This window comes from Chinchilla lanigera, unplaced genomic scaffold, assembly GCF_000276665.1.
Source record: "Chinchilla lanigera isolate Chin_1 unplaced genomic scaffold, ChiLan1.0 scaffold00053, whole genome shotgun sequence".
Taxonomy (NCBI): Eukaryota; Metazoa; Chordata; class Mammalia; order Rodentia; family Chinchillidae; genus Chinchilla; species Chinchilla lanigera.
The window spans coordinates 1,979,740-1,995,920 of record NW_004955454.1 but is presented as its reverse complement, the minus strand read 5'-3'; the positions used below and the strand labels follow the sequence as shown (position 1 = coordinate 1,995,920).

The following is a 16,181-nucleotide window of genomic DNA, read 5'->3' as shown; positions in this document are numbered from 1 at the left end:
AGCTTCCTAAGTGCTGGGATTACAAGTGTGTAAAAAATTCTAAGATTATATGAAGGATATGTCCAGAAAGAGCTCATCTGTAATTTTTTTCTCAGCTGTAATTTATAGAAAAACTCTCTTGCCAGGTTTGGTGGCACACTGCCTGTCATCCCAGCATTTGGGAGGCTGAGGCAGGAGGATTGCCAAGAGTTGGAAGTAAAAAAGCTGGGTCCTTTTGTTTTTGCAGGGCTGGGGATCTGAGCCCACAATCTGTACATGCTAGGCAAGTGTTCTGCCACTGAGCTGCACCCCTGGGCCTTTTGTTGCCATCAGAACATATGTATCTCAGAGGTGCTTTTTTGGGAGAGGGGGTGCTGGGGCTCAAATCCAGGGCCTTGAGCTTGCTAGGCTAAATGTTCTACCACCCAGCCATACCCCTAGTCCAAATGTTTTTTTTTGAAACAGGGTCCTGTTATGTTGCCCAGAATGGGTTTGGAATCATGAGCTCAAGTGATCCTCCTGCCTCAGCCTGTTGATGGATGTGTATTTAAAAATCAGTCTCAGGCTATGGAGAATTGGGATTAGAAAAAGGGCAAAATATGGGTTAAAACCACAGAAACATGCAGATGACTTATCTTCTAAAATCTCCGAAGTTTCTTATGCTGTTCTATGTGCCTGTGAGTGATGTTTCAGTTGCTGACTTAATTTTCTAGGTCTAACTCAGCATCCCCGACCTGTGGCTGGGCTGACTTTGGGAACTGTTTGCTGTCAGGACTGCCTGTGTGTTGTAGGATGTTTGGCAGAACCCCTGGCTTGACCCACTGGGTCCTCCTAGCTGTGATAATGTTATCCTCGCACATTGCCAAGTGTCCTCTGGGGGACAGGACTGCTCCTTGTGAAGAACACAAAGTGTAGCCGCATGTGGTGGTGCAGGCCTGTAATCCCAGAACTCAGGAGGCTGAGGCAAAAGGATTGCCATGAGTTTGAGGCCAGCCTGGGCTGCATACTGAGACCCTGTCTCAAAAAAAAAAAAAAAAAAAAAAAAAAAAAATCCAAACAAACAAAAAGCAAAAAAAAAAGGTGAGTAAGCAAAGGCATAGAAGCCAGGACAAGACGTTGCGCAGGGTCTGAGGGCAGAGTCCAGGACGCCTCCCAGGCCTCCCTCAGGATCCTGACTGCAGGCATGAATCAACAGGTCCAACCCCAACTTAATGTCCCTGGGGCCAGAAAAGCAGGGAGGTGTTTAGTCACTGGAAAAGGGGTGTGAGTTTGGTTAGTGGAGCATCCTGAGACACTCACTGGAGAATGAAGTGCCCATACTGTTTTGGGGAGGAAGTTGGTAGCCTTCTTGGGGGACTCTTGAGTGCACCCCCAGACTGCAGGGGCTCAGTGGAACACAGGAGATGGGTCAGAAATAGAATTTTACTCTGAGAAAATAGACATCCATAAGCAGCAGGAAAAATGAGTGCTGTGAGTCACTTCAGGCAGTGTGGAGATCTGCACAGCAATCCACAGGATAAGGGAACCACACACAGAGTGGCACCAATGCCAAAGACAAATGGACTGTCCCAGTGTTGAGGCTACAAAGGGCTAAAGGTATTCTATGTAAGTAAAAGTGTAACAACTTTGGCCAACTGGAAAGTTAAATTTCTGGACAATGTAAATGGGAAACATCACACTAGGGAAGTATCTGGCACCATACAAGAGACCATAACCATGGCTGTCAAAGGTTGTTCACAATGCATCAGTCACTGCAGTTCATAAGGGCAGGACACATGTCCAATGACATGATGTAAGGACAGCCAAGGCTTCAGCTGGATCAGGAGCTAGAACCTCAGGAAGCAGAGGACAGAGACACCACCCATCTTGACAGGGTTGAGGCGGGGCATGGACAGGTGCCTGGGCCCACAGGCACCAGGAACCCTCTGCAGGCCCCAGAGCTCCTTCCCTGGAGGTGCAGTGCAACGTTGCCAACCTGGATGTCACTACAGCAAGGTGTGGTTAAGGTGAAAATCTGCTTGTCCTCGGTGCACTGACCATGCAGCTGGTGAGTGAGGAAATCAGGCAAGAGCAAACAAGCTCTTGAGGCACCAGGTTCTAGAAGGCTCAGACTGATGCTCAGAGCAGTATCCCAGCCTACAGCTGACCTATGGCACAGGGCCCAGTTCCTTGTCCACACTACCTCTGAAGTCTACACCATCCTCTGTTGAGTCTCCCCAGGAGCCACGCACCATGTGCACCTTGGGCCAGGAGGCCCCTCCCTCCTCCAGGCCTGTCTGCCTCTGTAGTGTGTCTTGATGTCTCAGCTCAATCTCACCGAAAAGGAACATTATGTCTTGGTGCCCAAATTGGGAGGGACTGGTGAGGTCATTAGAAATGAAGCTCAGGTCATTCCTGGGGTCACAGCTGGCCAGGAAATGATGGACCCAGCCTGGCCATGTCTAAGCCACTGGTGAGCCCTGTCCCTCTCTGCACAGAAGAGGACTCAGAGGGCAGACAAAGGCCCTGCCCCTGTGGAGCTAGGTTTGTGTCCCTGAGATGTTTGTCCTGTGGGGCAGAGCGCCCCTCTCCAACATGCTCACCTCCTGCTTCTCCCCACAGATGGTTTCTGCCTTCTTGCCCAACTGGGATGAGGGCTCAGGGACACATGCAAGTGAGGATCACAAAGCACTTGTTTGAGGGACACTCAACGTCTGATCTCTGGCAGAGATGCTCTGCAAGTGATGCCCGGTTGCAGCCCCGCTGGCCAGTGCTCTTCTTGTAGGATGAGGCCCTGGGAGACAGTGCCTGCTGGACATGCAGTTGGACATGTGTTGCCCAGGTGAGAGGTCCTGGCCTCTGTGGATGCCTCAGACTCATAGGAAGGTTCCAGCTTTGGTTTAACATTTTCCTGCAACAAGAACTCTGATGCTTGGTTGAGGGGGTCTTAGGTTTGCCCTTGGACACATCTTAGATATCCAGAAGGTTGTGAACATTGAGTGGGTTTCTTAACCACCTCTGCATGGTGGCCTCACTGAAGTCAGAAGCTAGTGCTGGGGATCTCCAGTGGCACTGGCTGATAGTGAGGACTGCCGGTCACTTAGAACAGTTGGTTTGGGAACCAGAGAAAGGGCCCTGCAGCTGTCCCACTGTGTTTGAAGGACCTCCCTGCACTCACTCTGTCCTGCCACCAAGCTGACCCCACAATGACAGCCGTTAGGGGTGCAAGGCCCCAGCAGCCTCTTTGCTGCATCTTCTGCCTGAGGAACTGCACGTGGACAGTGATCCTCTCTGCTCCTTCCTTGAACACAGGATCACGGAGGTTTTTTCCCACTGCTTTCAAGGTTCCTTTGTATGTACGTCCTGCCAGAGCTTCTGGTTGGGGTGATCCACTCTAGCAGTCTGGAAAGAAAAAGAAACTGTGTCAGTGGGCACAGGTGCTTTTCCTCGGTTAGGAGAAAGCAAGCAAATGGCCTCAGCCAGGTGGAAGCTGGTCCCACCAGTGACCTTGGCCACAGGGTGCCCTCAAGAAGAGGTAGAAGCGTGGACCCAGTCAACAATCAAGGGAAATGTGCTACGTCTAAACCCTGAGGTCAGGAGCTGCATCAAACATTTGTAAGCTTGTAGAAGACCACCACGGCAGAGCTGACTTCCGTCCCCACCTAGCCAGGAGCTGCATATCTTCCTGCTCTCACCCAGCTGCACAGGTTCTTTTGCTTTTCTTAGCTTTACCAGGTATGTGTTCCAACAGCATGCTGCTCAATCTGCTTGAGTGGTTGAAACTCAAAACAGTGGTTACAACCCCACTGAACGTCTTCTCTGCTCAGCGTCCTATCTGTTGGCGCATGTTGTAGCTGCTCTCTTGTCCTTTCTGAGTCACTTTCCCTTTGCCTGCAAGCCAGGACTAACTACTCTACCTTGATGGACACTTGGTTCCTTCATGTTCCCCAGCAGCACACTCTATGCACATCTTGTTGGTGCATGTATCAAAGTTCCTCAAGGATGAACCAGTGAGTGAGGCTTCTGGGTTAACAGGGAATCAGATCTTTGACCTGCTGTAGAGCACCAGACTGTTTTACCAGAGTAGAGCTCCTCAGCTCAGATTCTCCCATGTGTACAAGGATCAGACCTGTCCATTTCATCATGCTCTCAGGCAAAATAATTCCATCTCGTTATTTTAATTTGTATTCTTAATTACTAGTGAGATTGAACATTTTTTTAGGAACTTATAAGCTATTCATATTTTCTTCTGTGAAATCTTTGTCTATTTGGCAAATGCTTTTTTTTAAAAAAAGGATTTCTATTGGTGTGCAGTAGTGGATGCCTGTAATCTCAGCTACTTAGATGGCTAAGGCAGGAGGACTGCAAAATAGAGGCCAGCGCGGATAAATTACTGAGACCTTGTCTCAAAATAAAAAGGTGGAGGATTTCAGTACTCTTCAGAGCTGAGGCAGGGGGACTGCAAGTTCAAGCCTAGCCTGGGCAACTTAATGATTTAGCAAAACCCTATCTCAAAAAAAGGATGAGGATGTAGTTCAGTGCGGAGGCCCTGGGTTCAATCCCCAGTACCTCAAAGGGGGATTGGTGGCTGGGGATGTAGTTCAGTAGTAGAGCACTGGGATCAATCCCAAGTATTACAAAAAACAAAACAAACAGAAAAACAGCAGCAGCAACAAACCCATTGGATTCCTCTAGGCTCTTCATATTGGAATACCAGTCACTTGCTGCTATGGTGGTGAGAATAACCTGGCATGAAGACCAACAGCCCCCAGATGGTCTCAGTACAGCAGATACTTGCTTCTTACCTCGTGAAGAGGTCTTGGGCTCTTCACAGGTGCCTTTGGCCCTTGGCTCCTTTCTTTGGTATGTGGCGCTGCCATCTCCAAGTCCTCTTTTAGGAAGGGAGGGGAAGGTGGGATTACAGAACCTTCCAGGAGACTGGCTGTCCACAGGTGTGGAGTAGGCAGCCATTGTGTGTGTCCAAAGGTTAAAAAAAGCAATTTTATGATCCCAAGGCACATGTTCTGCTATAGCCAGCTCTTGGACCACAATGTCATTTCCCTGGTGGCCACCTATCTTTTCATTCTTTTGGTGAGCAGAAGTTGTGATCTTTTTTTTTTTTTTTGGTACTGGGAATCAAACTTATGACCTCAGCCCTGCCAGGCAAGCGCTTACGCCACTGAGCTATATCCCTGTCCCCTTTTTTTTGTCTTTTTGAGACTGGGTCTCACTATGCAGTTCAGGCTGGCCTTGAGCTCACTTTGTAGCCCAGGCTGGTCTCGAACTTGCAACGATCCTCCTGCCTCAGCCTCCCAAGTGCTGGGATCATAGGTGTGCACCACCACACCCAGCTGTGATTTTTAAAAATTTTTATTTCAAACCTCTTTTGTAAGATAACTAACCTCATTCACGAGGGTTTTTAAGTTTTTATTAATACAATACATGTTTGCAGTACATAATAATTACACTCATTATGGGAGGTTAGTAATGTACATAACACATCTCAATCCTTTTTACATCCCCTTCCTTTCCCTAGAATTTGTGAATTTTATTTTTTATTTAATGTATGTATGTATGTATGTATGTATGTATGTATGTATGTACTGGGAATGGAACTCAGGACCTTGCAATTGCCAGGCAGGTGCTTATGTGACTGAGCTATATCCCTGGCCCATGTTGTGAATTTTAGTATGATGGAAATAATCAACTTTTTATGCATTCAGGAGGCTGAGGCAGGAGAACTGCTTTGAATTTGAGGTCAGTCTTGGCTACATAGTGAGTTCAAGGCCAGCAGAACTATATAGTGAGATCATGCCTCAAAAAAAAAAAACCTATCAACTTTTTCCTTTGTATTTTTAAATGCCATTCATTCATTCATTCATTCATTCCTGGGGACTGAACCAAGAGCCTTGTGCATGCTAGGCAATTACTCCACTGACAAACTCCATTCCCACCACCTTGAGATACAATCCTGCTAACTTATACAGGCAGGCTTTGAACCTGAAATCTTCCTGCCTCAGCCGCTCAAGTGGCTGGGGTTACAGGTTTTTGCCACTATTCTACCTTTTCTCTCCACACACTTGCCTCCTCTCAGGGTCTCACATATAAATGGACTCATGCAGCACTTGTCCTGTGTCTGGCTTATTTCACTAAGAATCATGTTTTCATGATTTATCTATGAATCGAAATTTCCCTGTCTTACTGGCCAGTGGCACATTCTTGCGTATTCTCTGCATGTTGTGCATGTGTTCATCTGCTTTACCATCACCAAACAACGCTGCTGTCAGAATCCATGCACAGGTCTCCATTTGAGTCTCTGCTTCTGATTCTCTTAGGTATGTCTCAAATGACTTTTGTACATTCATCTATGTAACAATCTTACCAACTCCCTAATAATTTCAATAGCTTGTGACTTTGAGATTCCTACTTAGCCAGTAACATCATCTGCTAATCATGACAATTAGGGTTTTCCACTCTAAGCTTACATAGATTAGCCCTGTCTTACTGCACAGGCTAGAGCCTCCAAGACAACACTGATTTTAGCTACAGTGTTTTCTGCAGCTGAAACAGTAAGGTGTTCCTTTCCCCCTGTAGTGTACTGATGTGGTAAGTTATATCAATCTGGAGCCAAACATGGCTTCCTAAATAAGCCTGATCTGTTTAGCTGTCTTGTTTTTATTATGCTCTGCTGAATACGATTTGCTGGTGTTTTGTTTAGGACTTTTGGATCTATGTGCATGAGTCATACTGAGCCGTAATTTGGATTTCAAAGTCATACTTGCTCCCTAAAATAAGGGAGTGTTTTCTGTTCTCTGAGTCACATGCTCACATATAACTAGAGCTGCTGTTTCTTGAACAGATTGTATTTGTCTGGACTTGATGTTTTTTCAGAAAGACTAAACTATCCACTGTAAGGGTCCGTGAGTGTCCTGGGGCTCTTTACGCTACTCTCCTTGAGTTACTTTCTCTCCCTTCTCACTCCTGTTGTTTTGTTTGCTTTTCCTCCGTTATTTGGGCGAGGATGTCCATTTTAATAGTCCTTCTTTTTTTTTTTTTGTCTTTTTGAGACAGGGTCTCGCTATGCAGTTCAGGATGGCCTTGAGCTTACTTTGTAGCCCAGGCTGGTCTTGAACTCTCAACGATCCTCCTGCCTCAGCCTCCTGAGTGCTGGGATTATAGGCGTGTAACACCAAGCCCAGCTTTTAATAGTCCTTTCAAAGTCTTTTTAGATTTTTACCCTCTCAGTGGTTTCTATTCCCATTGGCTATATTCATTCCTGCTTTCTAGTCTGGGCTTATGTTCTTTTCTGTATCTCAGTCAGGCATTCAGCTTGCTGGTTTGGGGCTCTTCTGCAGTGACCAAGCACACATGCCATCAGTTCTGTTGGCTGCACTGACCCAGCAGTCCTGGTGAGTGGCACCACTACTGAGCTTTGAGTTCCCTAGAACTTTCAATGTGTTTTGTCTTCAACTCAGGTCATTCAGGTTTTCTTTTTCCTGGCAAGTGAATTCCATTTAAACAACAAAACACCAAATGCTGTGGACCTAAAAGGCATGGTGCTAGTACTGTGACATTATGATGGTCATCTTGGAAGAAATGGGAAATGAGCCACTCAGCACCAAAAGGGCGACAGCAAGAGATGGATGGCAGGCTGAGTCTAGTTTGGCTGTGCAGGTTTTTGTTTTATTTTTTCCAGATGGGGTCCTGCTTTGTAGTTCAGGCTGGCCTTGAACTCACTATGTTGCTCAGGCTGGCCTTGAACTTCTGGTGATTCTCTTGCCTCAGCGTCCCAAGTGCTGAGATTACAGGCATGCGCTACCATGCCTGGCTAGTTGTGCAGTTTTTCTCAGAATCATGAACTATATATACATAAATACACACACGTTTTTAATTTCCTGGTGCATTAAAAAAAAATCTTTTTGCTGTTTTCCATGCTTGTTCAGTTGAATTCAGTTTCAGCCTTTTCCCAGAAGCACTCTGGGTCTCAAGTATTTGGTCTCATTAAGAATATGTGACTCAGTGGTACAGACCCTGGGTTTATCCCCAGTACAGCCAAAAAAAGAAAAAAAAAGAAAAAAAGAAAAACAATGTGAACACGTGAGAAGCGCTAACATTTGCTTTTTGCTTTTTTAACAATTTATTTGTTTTTGACACAGGGTCTCACTATGTAGTTCAGGCTGTCTTGGAACGTACTAAGCAGCCCAGGCTTTGATCTTCCTGCTTCAGCCTCCTGAGTGCTGGATTATAGGCATGTGCCACTGCGCTGGCATTTGTTAAACCATCAGTATGAACCAGTACTGTACTGAGACCATCACGTATCAAGATCCTGAGTTCTCAGTGGTCTTAGAGTACTGAGCATTGTCAGTATCTTACTTTACATCTGAGGAAACTGGGGCACAAGGCAGCTCAGTGATGCACCTAAGGGCCCACAGCTACCAGGGCAGAGGCCAAGTAGGTGATTTCGGGTGGCAGGGCTTGTGCTCGCCACCATCCACTTCCTCCCCAGAAATTAAGGGCATTAGATTAAAACACATATCTTTTCCCTCAGTGAACGGGTAAAAGAAAGACCCCACCTACCAGGTGCTGGAGGGCCACGGAGCCACCCGCGGTCTGTGCACTGCTGCAGGTGTCTGTGCAGCCCAGTATGGGGCAGGTATTTAGCATTATGGCATTCCATGTCTTGGGCTTGTCCTATTGGTCCTAACTGTTGAAAAGACATTTATTGTGGCATTATTTATAACAGTATACATCAGAAACATCCAAGGTGTCCAGCTTCAACAACGGTTAGATTGGCCCCAACTTTTCTAATCGATGGCTCATTGTGCACTCATTAAAAGGGACATTTCCTACTGGTAAAACGAAAAAGTTATTGCAATACTACAGTAATTCAATTAAAAACAAATTCAGAAAAAAAATACAAACAAATTCAGATACCCTTAGGGCATGTGTGAGTGCTCTGCGCTGTGTCCACACCATTATCCTCCCACATCAAATAGCAGAGGATATGCTCTGAGCAGTCTTTGCCACTGGCGGCTCCATCCACTTCTGCATCTAGGACTCCTGGCTTCCTGGACAAATTTACTTTTGGAGGACTTTAAGACCCGTAGAAAGCTCGCAAAGAATAGGCTTGCAAGTTCCCTGTAGCCTGAACTCTCACACACCCTTTGCATGGACAGGGGTTGGCAAACTCTGACTACTGCCTAGTTCTGTGAAGCCTTTTTTTTTTTTCTTTCTTTTTTTCCAGTACCGGGAATCAACTTAGGACCTTGCCAGGCAGGCGCTTGTACCACTGAGCTATATTGCCGGCACTAGTTTTGTGAAGTTTACTTGGTTCACGGTCATGCTCATTTGTCCGGTGTCATCTATACCCGCTGTTTCACCACACGGTGGAGTTGGGTTGCTCAGAAAGACTGCACAGCTACAAAGCCAAGGACATTTTCTATCTGGCCTTTTACAGAAAACATCTGCCAGCGTCTGATCTAGGTCTATGAGGGACTGACCCTTGGCCAATCTGCTACGTGGCTCATTCAGGGTACATATATTTTTGCTACAGTTTTTTGCTCAACATTTGAAAGTAAACTGTGCCCCTAAAAATATTATGTACCCACCGCTGAAAATCTTATCATGTATCATTAGTAACCAGCACCTGAGCCAGGAGGCCAGGACCCCCGAGGTACCGATGCCGCCCTGCCAACTAGTGGGCAGTTATGCTCTAGGTTCCAGCTGTACCAGCAACGTGGGCAGCTCTTCCAACCCAGACCCCCACCCAGTGTTAGTACATGTGCCTGTCTCCAACACCAGCTGACATCTGCCTTTGCATAATTTTGCCTCATTAAATCTCCATTTCTGAGACTCTAAGGTTTTTTTCTCTTGGGGAGAGCAGTCCTAGGTGACCCAGCATGGGTAGAACAAGATGATCCCAACAGCACCTGAACAAGTAGATCCCAGGGTGGGAGGTCCTCCACCTGGAATATCTTTCCCTGTGGAAGATGGTGGGTGCCTGAAGTCCTCCTGCCAGTGCAGGTGATGCCATTGAGGTTCCCCCTAAAGGTGCAGGTGGTACCCCGGTCTCTCTGGAGCAGTCAGCTGACTGCAGCCAGGGAAATCTGGCCTGAGAATATTCTAAGGACTTGAGGTGCTATTCTATGGGGTAAGACCTGGAAGGTGATAGGCTGGGGTCTGGGGCCTTCTCCTATAGAGAGTTAACCAGGCCAGGGGCTAAACTCCTGTACCAGATTTTCATTTGGTTTGGGGACTTACATGAATTTTATTTTCCTATTCTAGGCTGTGTGTGTGTGTGTGTGTGTGTGTGTGTGTGTGTGTGTGTGTACAGTACAGAGAGACTTACCTGGAAAATGGGCTCAAGGGAGCAGGGATCTGAATGCCTCTTCACAAGACAGCCACTGGCAATGCTTCAGGCTCCTATCAGCCACAAGGGGCTCCTTGGGCCACTGGCCAATGTGTGGTCAGGGAGGAAAGGTGTACTTCGCAGGCAGAGCTGTGAACACAGGGATGAGAGTGTTCTTGGTGGATGGAAGGAGGCTTGCTTTGGGCCACTCAAGGATGGCGGCCTCACAACTTGTGACACAATGATGAGCTGGTTGGGGCCACCCATGCAGGGGTAATTAATAGTATAGCTTTTAGGAAGATTCCAACAGGAATGGACACTGGATAAGACATTTCCACAGGGACGGTGACCACACTTGATCTTTCTGGACAACCCCCTCCCCCTATTTCCCAGTTTCTGACTACCTGATGAACAAGCCCATCTGCAGCCAGGGACCCTTATTTTAGGGCTGAGTCCCTGAAGACTAAGGCCACTATTAATTTGTGTTCTAACAGTTGAAAACAGGTGCCAACACTTTCCCAATAAAAGCCTCCTGGTCAGCAAAGTTACTTTGCTACTCTCTTGCAAACTAGTACCCAAGGGCAGAGTCCCATCCAGATCACTCTTGGGACACTGAGCACAAGCACAGCCATGTGAACTTGCTTTGGGCTAGGGAGGACTTGGGGACAGACAGGGAAGTGGTACTAACCTGAGTGGAGGGCCACCGGTGGGCAGGGCCACTGTTATGTCTTTAGCTCAAGTGAATCAAAGCTGACAATGGTGCTGTTGATGACAACTGGGCCCCACTGCATGTCTGGGGAAGGAATCTCCCATGGTGGCAGTGTTCAAGGGCATACAGGGCCTATTTCTGATGAGACCATCCAGGAGAGTCAGGCTGTCCGTTTGAGATGACAGCCAGGACAGGAGGGCACACAATATGGCCCAGTTCTGGGGACAAGGCCTGAACTCAGGGAATGGTGATCCAGCCCAAGGACAGAAGCCAGCTATGTAAGGACAAGTGAGAGCTGGTGCCACCCAGTGGGTACTCGGGTCCACTGAGCTGGCCAGAGCGCTGTGATCCAGCTTGAGGTCCTCAGTGCCTTCTCAGCTGCAGGGGGCTGGGCTCAGAGACCCAGGGAGCCGAGTGTCATAGACTGGAGTCTGCAGATGTGCTGGTGGAAGGACTGATGCAGAAGACACTGGGCCCTCACCAGCAATAGGTGCTGCTCCTGCTGGGTGTTGCTCTGTTTCAAGGCTTGTGCTGTGTGTCTCTGGTGCTGAGCCCGAGTGGCATGAAGTATCTTAGAAAATGAGTAGCTACAGTGTTATCTATACTGTGTCTTGGTACAGAGATTTCCCGGGCTGGGTCAGTTGCTCACGTCTCGCAGGGGGATTTTCCTGGTGATGACAGAACCAGGCAGCCACAGGCACACCTGGTACATTGTACCTGACCCCCGCGGCTTCCGTGAATGAGAGAAGCCATGGTGCATCGGCACAAACTCAGAGCGCCAAAGGCCGCTGACTGCTTAGTGCTTCTTCCTCGGGTGGCGCTTCCGGTGGCGGATGAGACAGGAGCTATAGGCGAAGGCTTTTCCACACTCCTCACACTCATAGGGCTTCTCGCCTGTGTGTGTTTTCTGGTGTTTCAGGAGGTTGGAGCCGCAGTTAAAGGCCTTCCCGCACTCCCCACATTTAAAGGGTTTCTCACCAGTGTGGATTCTCTGGTGTTTAGTGACATCAGAACTGTGCCGAAACGTCTTCCCACACTCATCGCACTTAAAGGGCTTTTCTCCCGTGTGAACTCTCTGATGGCGAACGTGATCTGTCTTGTGCTTAAATATTCGTCCACATTCACTGCACTCAAAGGGTTTCTTCCTCTGAAAGGGAACAAACACAGGGACCCCCTCAAAGTCATCTTTAAATGAGGCATCGAAGGCATCAAAAAGATGTGCCTCATCCTCAGGGCTCAGAGTTGGCTCTCTGCGATGTTTTCTGGCCCGTGCACGTCTCCTGTTTGGCCTTTTCGCACTTGATGCTTTCTCTTCTTTGAGAGTGGCCTCTTGTACAACTGCTTCCTCTTTTGGGGCCTGAGTTGTCTTCTTCCTGCTTGCAGGCTTTTCCATCACCGATCCTGGGAGTCAGGAAGCACTCTGGAAGCCAAGGAGGGCCGAGGGCTTGAGGTCATGGGTTTCCTGATCCTTCTCTTAACTCTAGTCCTGCAGGGGTGGCTTGCCACGTCCTGCGTGTGCAGCTGAAGCTCTGCTCCAGGAAAATGGCAGCTGTTCTCTTGCTCCTGGAAAGGCAGGAGGGGGACACCACATCAAATGTGCCTTCAGAGCTGCACCTTGCTAGACTCCTCAGTTACCCCTCATTCACCCTTTCCCAGCTTCATCTCAGTGAGTGACACTGTCAATCATCAACCGGCTGGGTACTCTCCTCCTATGGTAATGGAGAGGGTCTCCACCCATGTCCAGTAGGACGCCGCGTGTACTGTGCATCAACAGCTGCCACCTGGCTTTTGCTTCTTCACTTCCCCAAACTGACCCTTTCTTACTCCCCCACTTGCTCAGACTGAGATCAGTTGGTGTACGCTGATGCTATGGGTTGTGGGAGGTGCACTTATCACTCACAGCCTGGTCCTGCCCTGGATGGAACTGCTTCTTACTGGACCAGAGCTGACAGCAAAGCCCACCCTTCTCATCCTTGCTCAAAGGGGAGAGGCTTTCCCTCACACTGACAAGCCCAATACACCCCAGCCCTCTCCCTGCCCTCATTCTGGCCAGCTTTAGGGCCTCCAAACATGCACAACTGCTTCCTGCTTCTAGAGGTCTGCACAGAGCTGGCCCCAGCCCTGCAGAGCTGTACTCTGATGGCCCCTATTAGCCCTACACACTTCTTCCCTTAGCTTGTCCCATGTTCCCTCCTTATTTACCCATCTAAACTTCTTTTTATCTCCCAGTGCCAGGGATCAAACCTAAGGGCACATTGCTGAGTTACACCTTCAGCCCTTTTTATTTTTTGAGACAAATTCTCACTGAATTGCCTAGGCTGCCCCTATATCCTCTATCCTCCTGCCTCAGCCTCCCAAGTAGCTGAGGGGTGTGCAATCAGGCCTGGTTTAACTTTTTGATTAAACATGGCCTTTTTTTTTGTTCATGTGCTATCTCTCCCAGTGCTTTGTGGCAACTCCTGGAACATGTAAGTACCTCATTAAATATTTGTTGAATGACTCAGAAATCAAAAGAGTTAACTGTCACTTTAGGGGCACATCTTCTGTTCCAAGCATTGGACAAACACCTGTATAGCTAATCTTCATTGCTACCCCAAAAGGCATGGGGGTGGGTGGCAGCGTTAGTTCTGCTCCGGCTGACTTTCCTGCCTTCTTGCCTGAGCTTCGAGGTTCTCATTTGGATTTAGGGCCAAAACTTCAACTAGGCCTCAGCTGGCTTTGTCTGAGTTTTCCTACACAAATATCTTTCTTAAGGGCTGCTCACAGAGGAAGACTTGATACTTCCTGTCTGTAAGTGCATTTGACAGCATCTCAATCTCAGTATCAGTCTGAATACATAGTCAACCCCAGTGACAAAGGACAAGCAGAGCCCTGGTTTCTGTAGCAGCAGTTGCTCGGTTTGTGTCTATGAATCCTGCTCCAGGGGCTGGAGGTATAGCTCAGTAACAGAGTGCACTAGGCTCTGGCTTTAATCCCCAGCACTGTAAAAATATAAATTAAGATAACTCTGCTATTTTTTTCTGAGCTTCCCTGATCAGTTTCTCTCTCAATGTTAACTATGGATTACAGTATAAGACCTTGAGAAACTTCAGGCCCTTTAAAAAACTGCTGGTGAAAGAAACTCCCAACAGATCAGGAGCATACTCTGCCCCTTGTATATGTGAGCACAGCAGACTGTATCTACTACTTGACTTGTTCTTGCAGATGCTTTGCAAGGAGTCCATGACCTGGGACTCTTGCTCACTCAGAGGCCCAGGATTCTGCCAGCTCTTACTGCAAAATATAATGTTTTAGATAACAATATTCCACCTTACTTGTATTAGTTCTTGGTCCACCAAACTGGAGTCTGAGGCTGGCATCTAGCCTGGCCCGGAAATGGAGGGGAAACATACCGCAAGTGACACACGCTTTAGCATAGAAGCACTCTAAGTTTTCTGTGAAGAGATGCTTGGCATGATGTGACTGTACATATTTGATCTCACAACAAGTCTGAGAATGTCATCTTTCCTAAATGAAAACATTTAGACAAGCATGATTTGGACTCACGCCAACATCATTTTCCGAGGCCACTACCTGGAGATGACTTCTGAGAAGAGATAGTTCTCAGTGGCAAGTGGGAGGCAGATCTGAAGGTGAAAAAGGACACCGGCGGATGGGGGAGGCTGCAGGAATAAGGCGGCATCTGTACTGAGGACAGGGGTGCTCTGTCACCTAGGGCAAAGGCTCACACAGCCACTCTCCCTACCTACTAGTACTGGGGGTTGAACCCAGGGAACACAGGGTTTTCATTTTTTGAGTTGCCCAGCCTCAACTTGTGATCCTCCTCCCTCAGCCTCCAGAACAGCTCTAATTACAGGCCCCAGCCACTGCACCTGGTCCCTGCTCAACTGTGGTTAGGATCTAGCTTTAGCGGAGAACAGGTTAAACCAAGAAGCATCACAAAAGGGCACTCTCCGCTCGTGTCCCACCTGGTGGGCTGAGCTGCCCAAAGCAGGATGTGAAGTCACCCTGGCTCTACGTTGACTCCACTTGGAGGAGGCTACTGGGCCTGACAGCTGCGGGCTTGGGGCCAGTGTGGGGTTCTGTGGCTCCACACCAGTGCTTCCTCCACCAGGGCACTTGTCACTCCCCGTGTGGCTGGTCCCACACAGGCCGGTTTCCTTTCAAGGTAAGATTCTCGAGGGAAGGACTGTCTTGGTGTCCCCAAGTTCCTGACATACGTGGAGCTCAGGAAACACTTTGAAACAGTCTTCTCTGCCCAACTTCAGCTGGCAGGCCCTAAGGCAGGGGCTGTGCACACTGAAAAATGAAGTAATTGTTACAAACAGCATATACCATAACGACCGTGTTCTTGGTCCTCTTACTTCACAGGCCTCAAAGAGGGCTGGTAATATAAGGCAGCTCAGTCCTCACTGGCTAATAGCCAGGAGACTCCGCTTTGCTGTGCAACTTCAAGGTGGCTCCTACACCTCTCTGGGTGAAGCCTCTGGTTTGTGGTCCTGAGATCTTGGCATCAATCAGCCGGTCAGCCCCCGTGGGAAGCTAGCTAGCTCTTTCCCCGCCTCGCCCTCGGGAGCGCAGACTCGGAAACTGGACCCTCCAGGGTGAGTCCAGAACCGCCGCCGGCCCACGCCCAGGCCCGAGACAGGCCTCCGCCCAGGTGGAGCGGTCGTGCGGGGAGCAGCATGCAGGCCTCCTGGCGCCCAGACAGCTCGGCCCCCGGGGCGCTTCCGTGGGACCGCGAGTTCCGGGACGCGGAGCGCTAACGAACGCGGGAGGTACCTGGTGGAGACCAGGGGTCGCGAGCGTCTCCGCCCCGAGGCGCAGACGCCCGGCCGAGCACCGCCGGCGGCGGGCGGGCAGGCGGCAGAAGCACGCCCTCTTCGCTGCAACCCGCCGCTCCCGCCCCACCAGCAGCAGGCGGTGCACACCTAGGCCCGCCTCTTCCGGCACTGCTCTGGGAGCCGCGCTCCAGCCTCACCGCCCGGCCTCGCCGGGCTCCGCCCCTAGCTGGCCCCGCCCCCAGCCCGGCTTCGCTCCTTCCGGCGCCGCTCTAGGAGCCGCCTCCCCACGTCTCGGTGGTGGCGCTCTTCCACCCCAGCCGCAGCTAGCTAGCGAGCGAAGAGCTGTCGGTCGGTCGGTTTGTTGTTCTTTTTTTTTTTTTTT

The 16,181-nt window shown here is 49.1% G+C and overlaps 1 protein-coding gene across 11 annotated transcripts; it reads right to left on the bottom strand.

The window, feature by feature from the left end:
* Window positions 1-1,383: 1,383 nt before the first annotated feature.
* Window positions 1,384-15,931, bottom strand: Zfp41 (ZFP41 zinc finger protein). Of its 11 annotated transcripts, none has more exons than XM_013520052.1 (5): window positions 14,562-15,931; window positions 10,995-12,578; window positions 10,307-10,456; window positions 8,536-8,662; window positions 1,384-3,360 (listed from the first exon to the last, which is right to left on the bottom strand). In XM_013520052.1, the coding sequence occupies exon 2, from the start codon at window positions 12,406-12,408 to the stop codon at window positions 11,812-11,814; it is 597 nt and encodes a 198-aa protein (XP_013375506.1). In that variant the 5' UTR covers window positions 12,409-12,578; window positions 14,562-15,931; the 3' UTR covers window positions 1,384-3,360; window positions 8,536-8,662; window positions 10,307-10,456; window positions 10,995-11,811. The 11 variants fall into 11 exon arrangements, with proteins under 11 accessions (XP_013375506.1, XP_013375496.1, XP_013375500.1 ...); XM_013520042.1 differs by lacking the exon at window positions 8,536-8,662 and adding an exon at window positions 14,330-14,522 and having other exon boundaries at window positions 14,984-15,931; XM_013520046.1 differs by lacking the exon at window positions 8,536-8,662 and adding an exon at window positions 14,408-14,522 and having other exon boundaries at window positions 14,984-15,931.
* Window positions 15,932-16,181: the final 250 nt, after the last annotated feature.

Excerpts from the sequence above, each read along its gene's own strand:
- Zfp41 (XM_013520052.1), bottom strand. The coding sequence starts at position 12,408 with ATGGAAAAGCCTGCAAGCAGGAAGAAGACAACTCAGGCCCCAAAAGAG.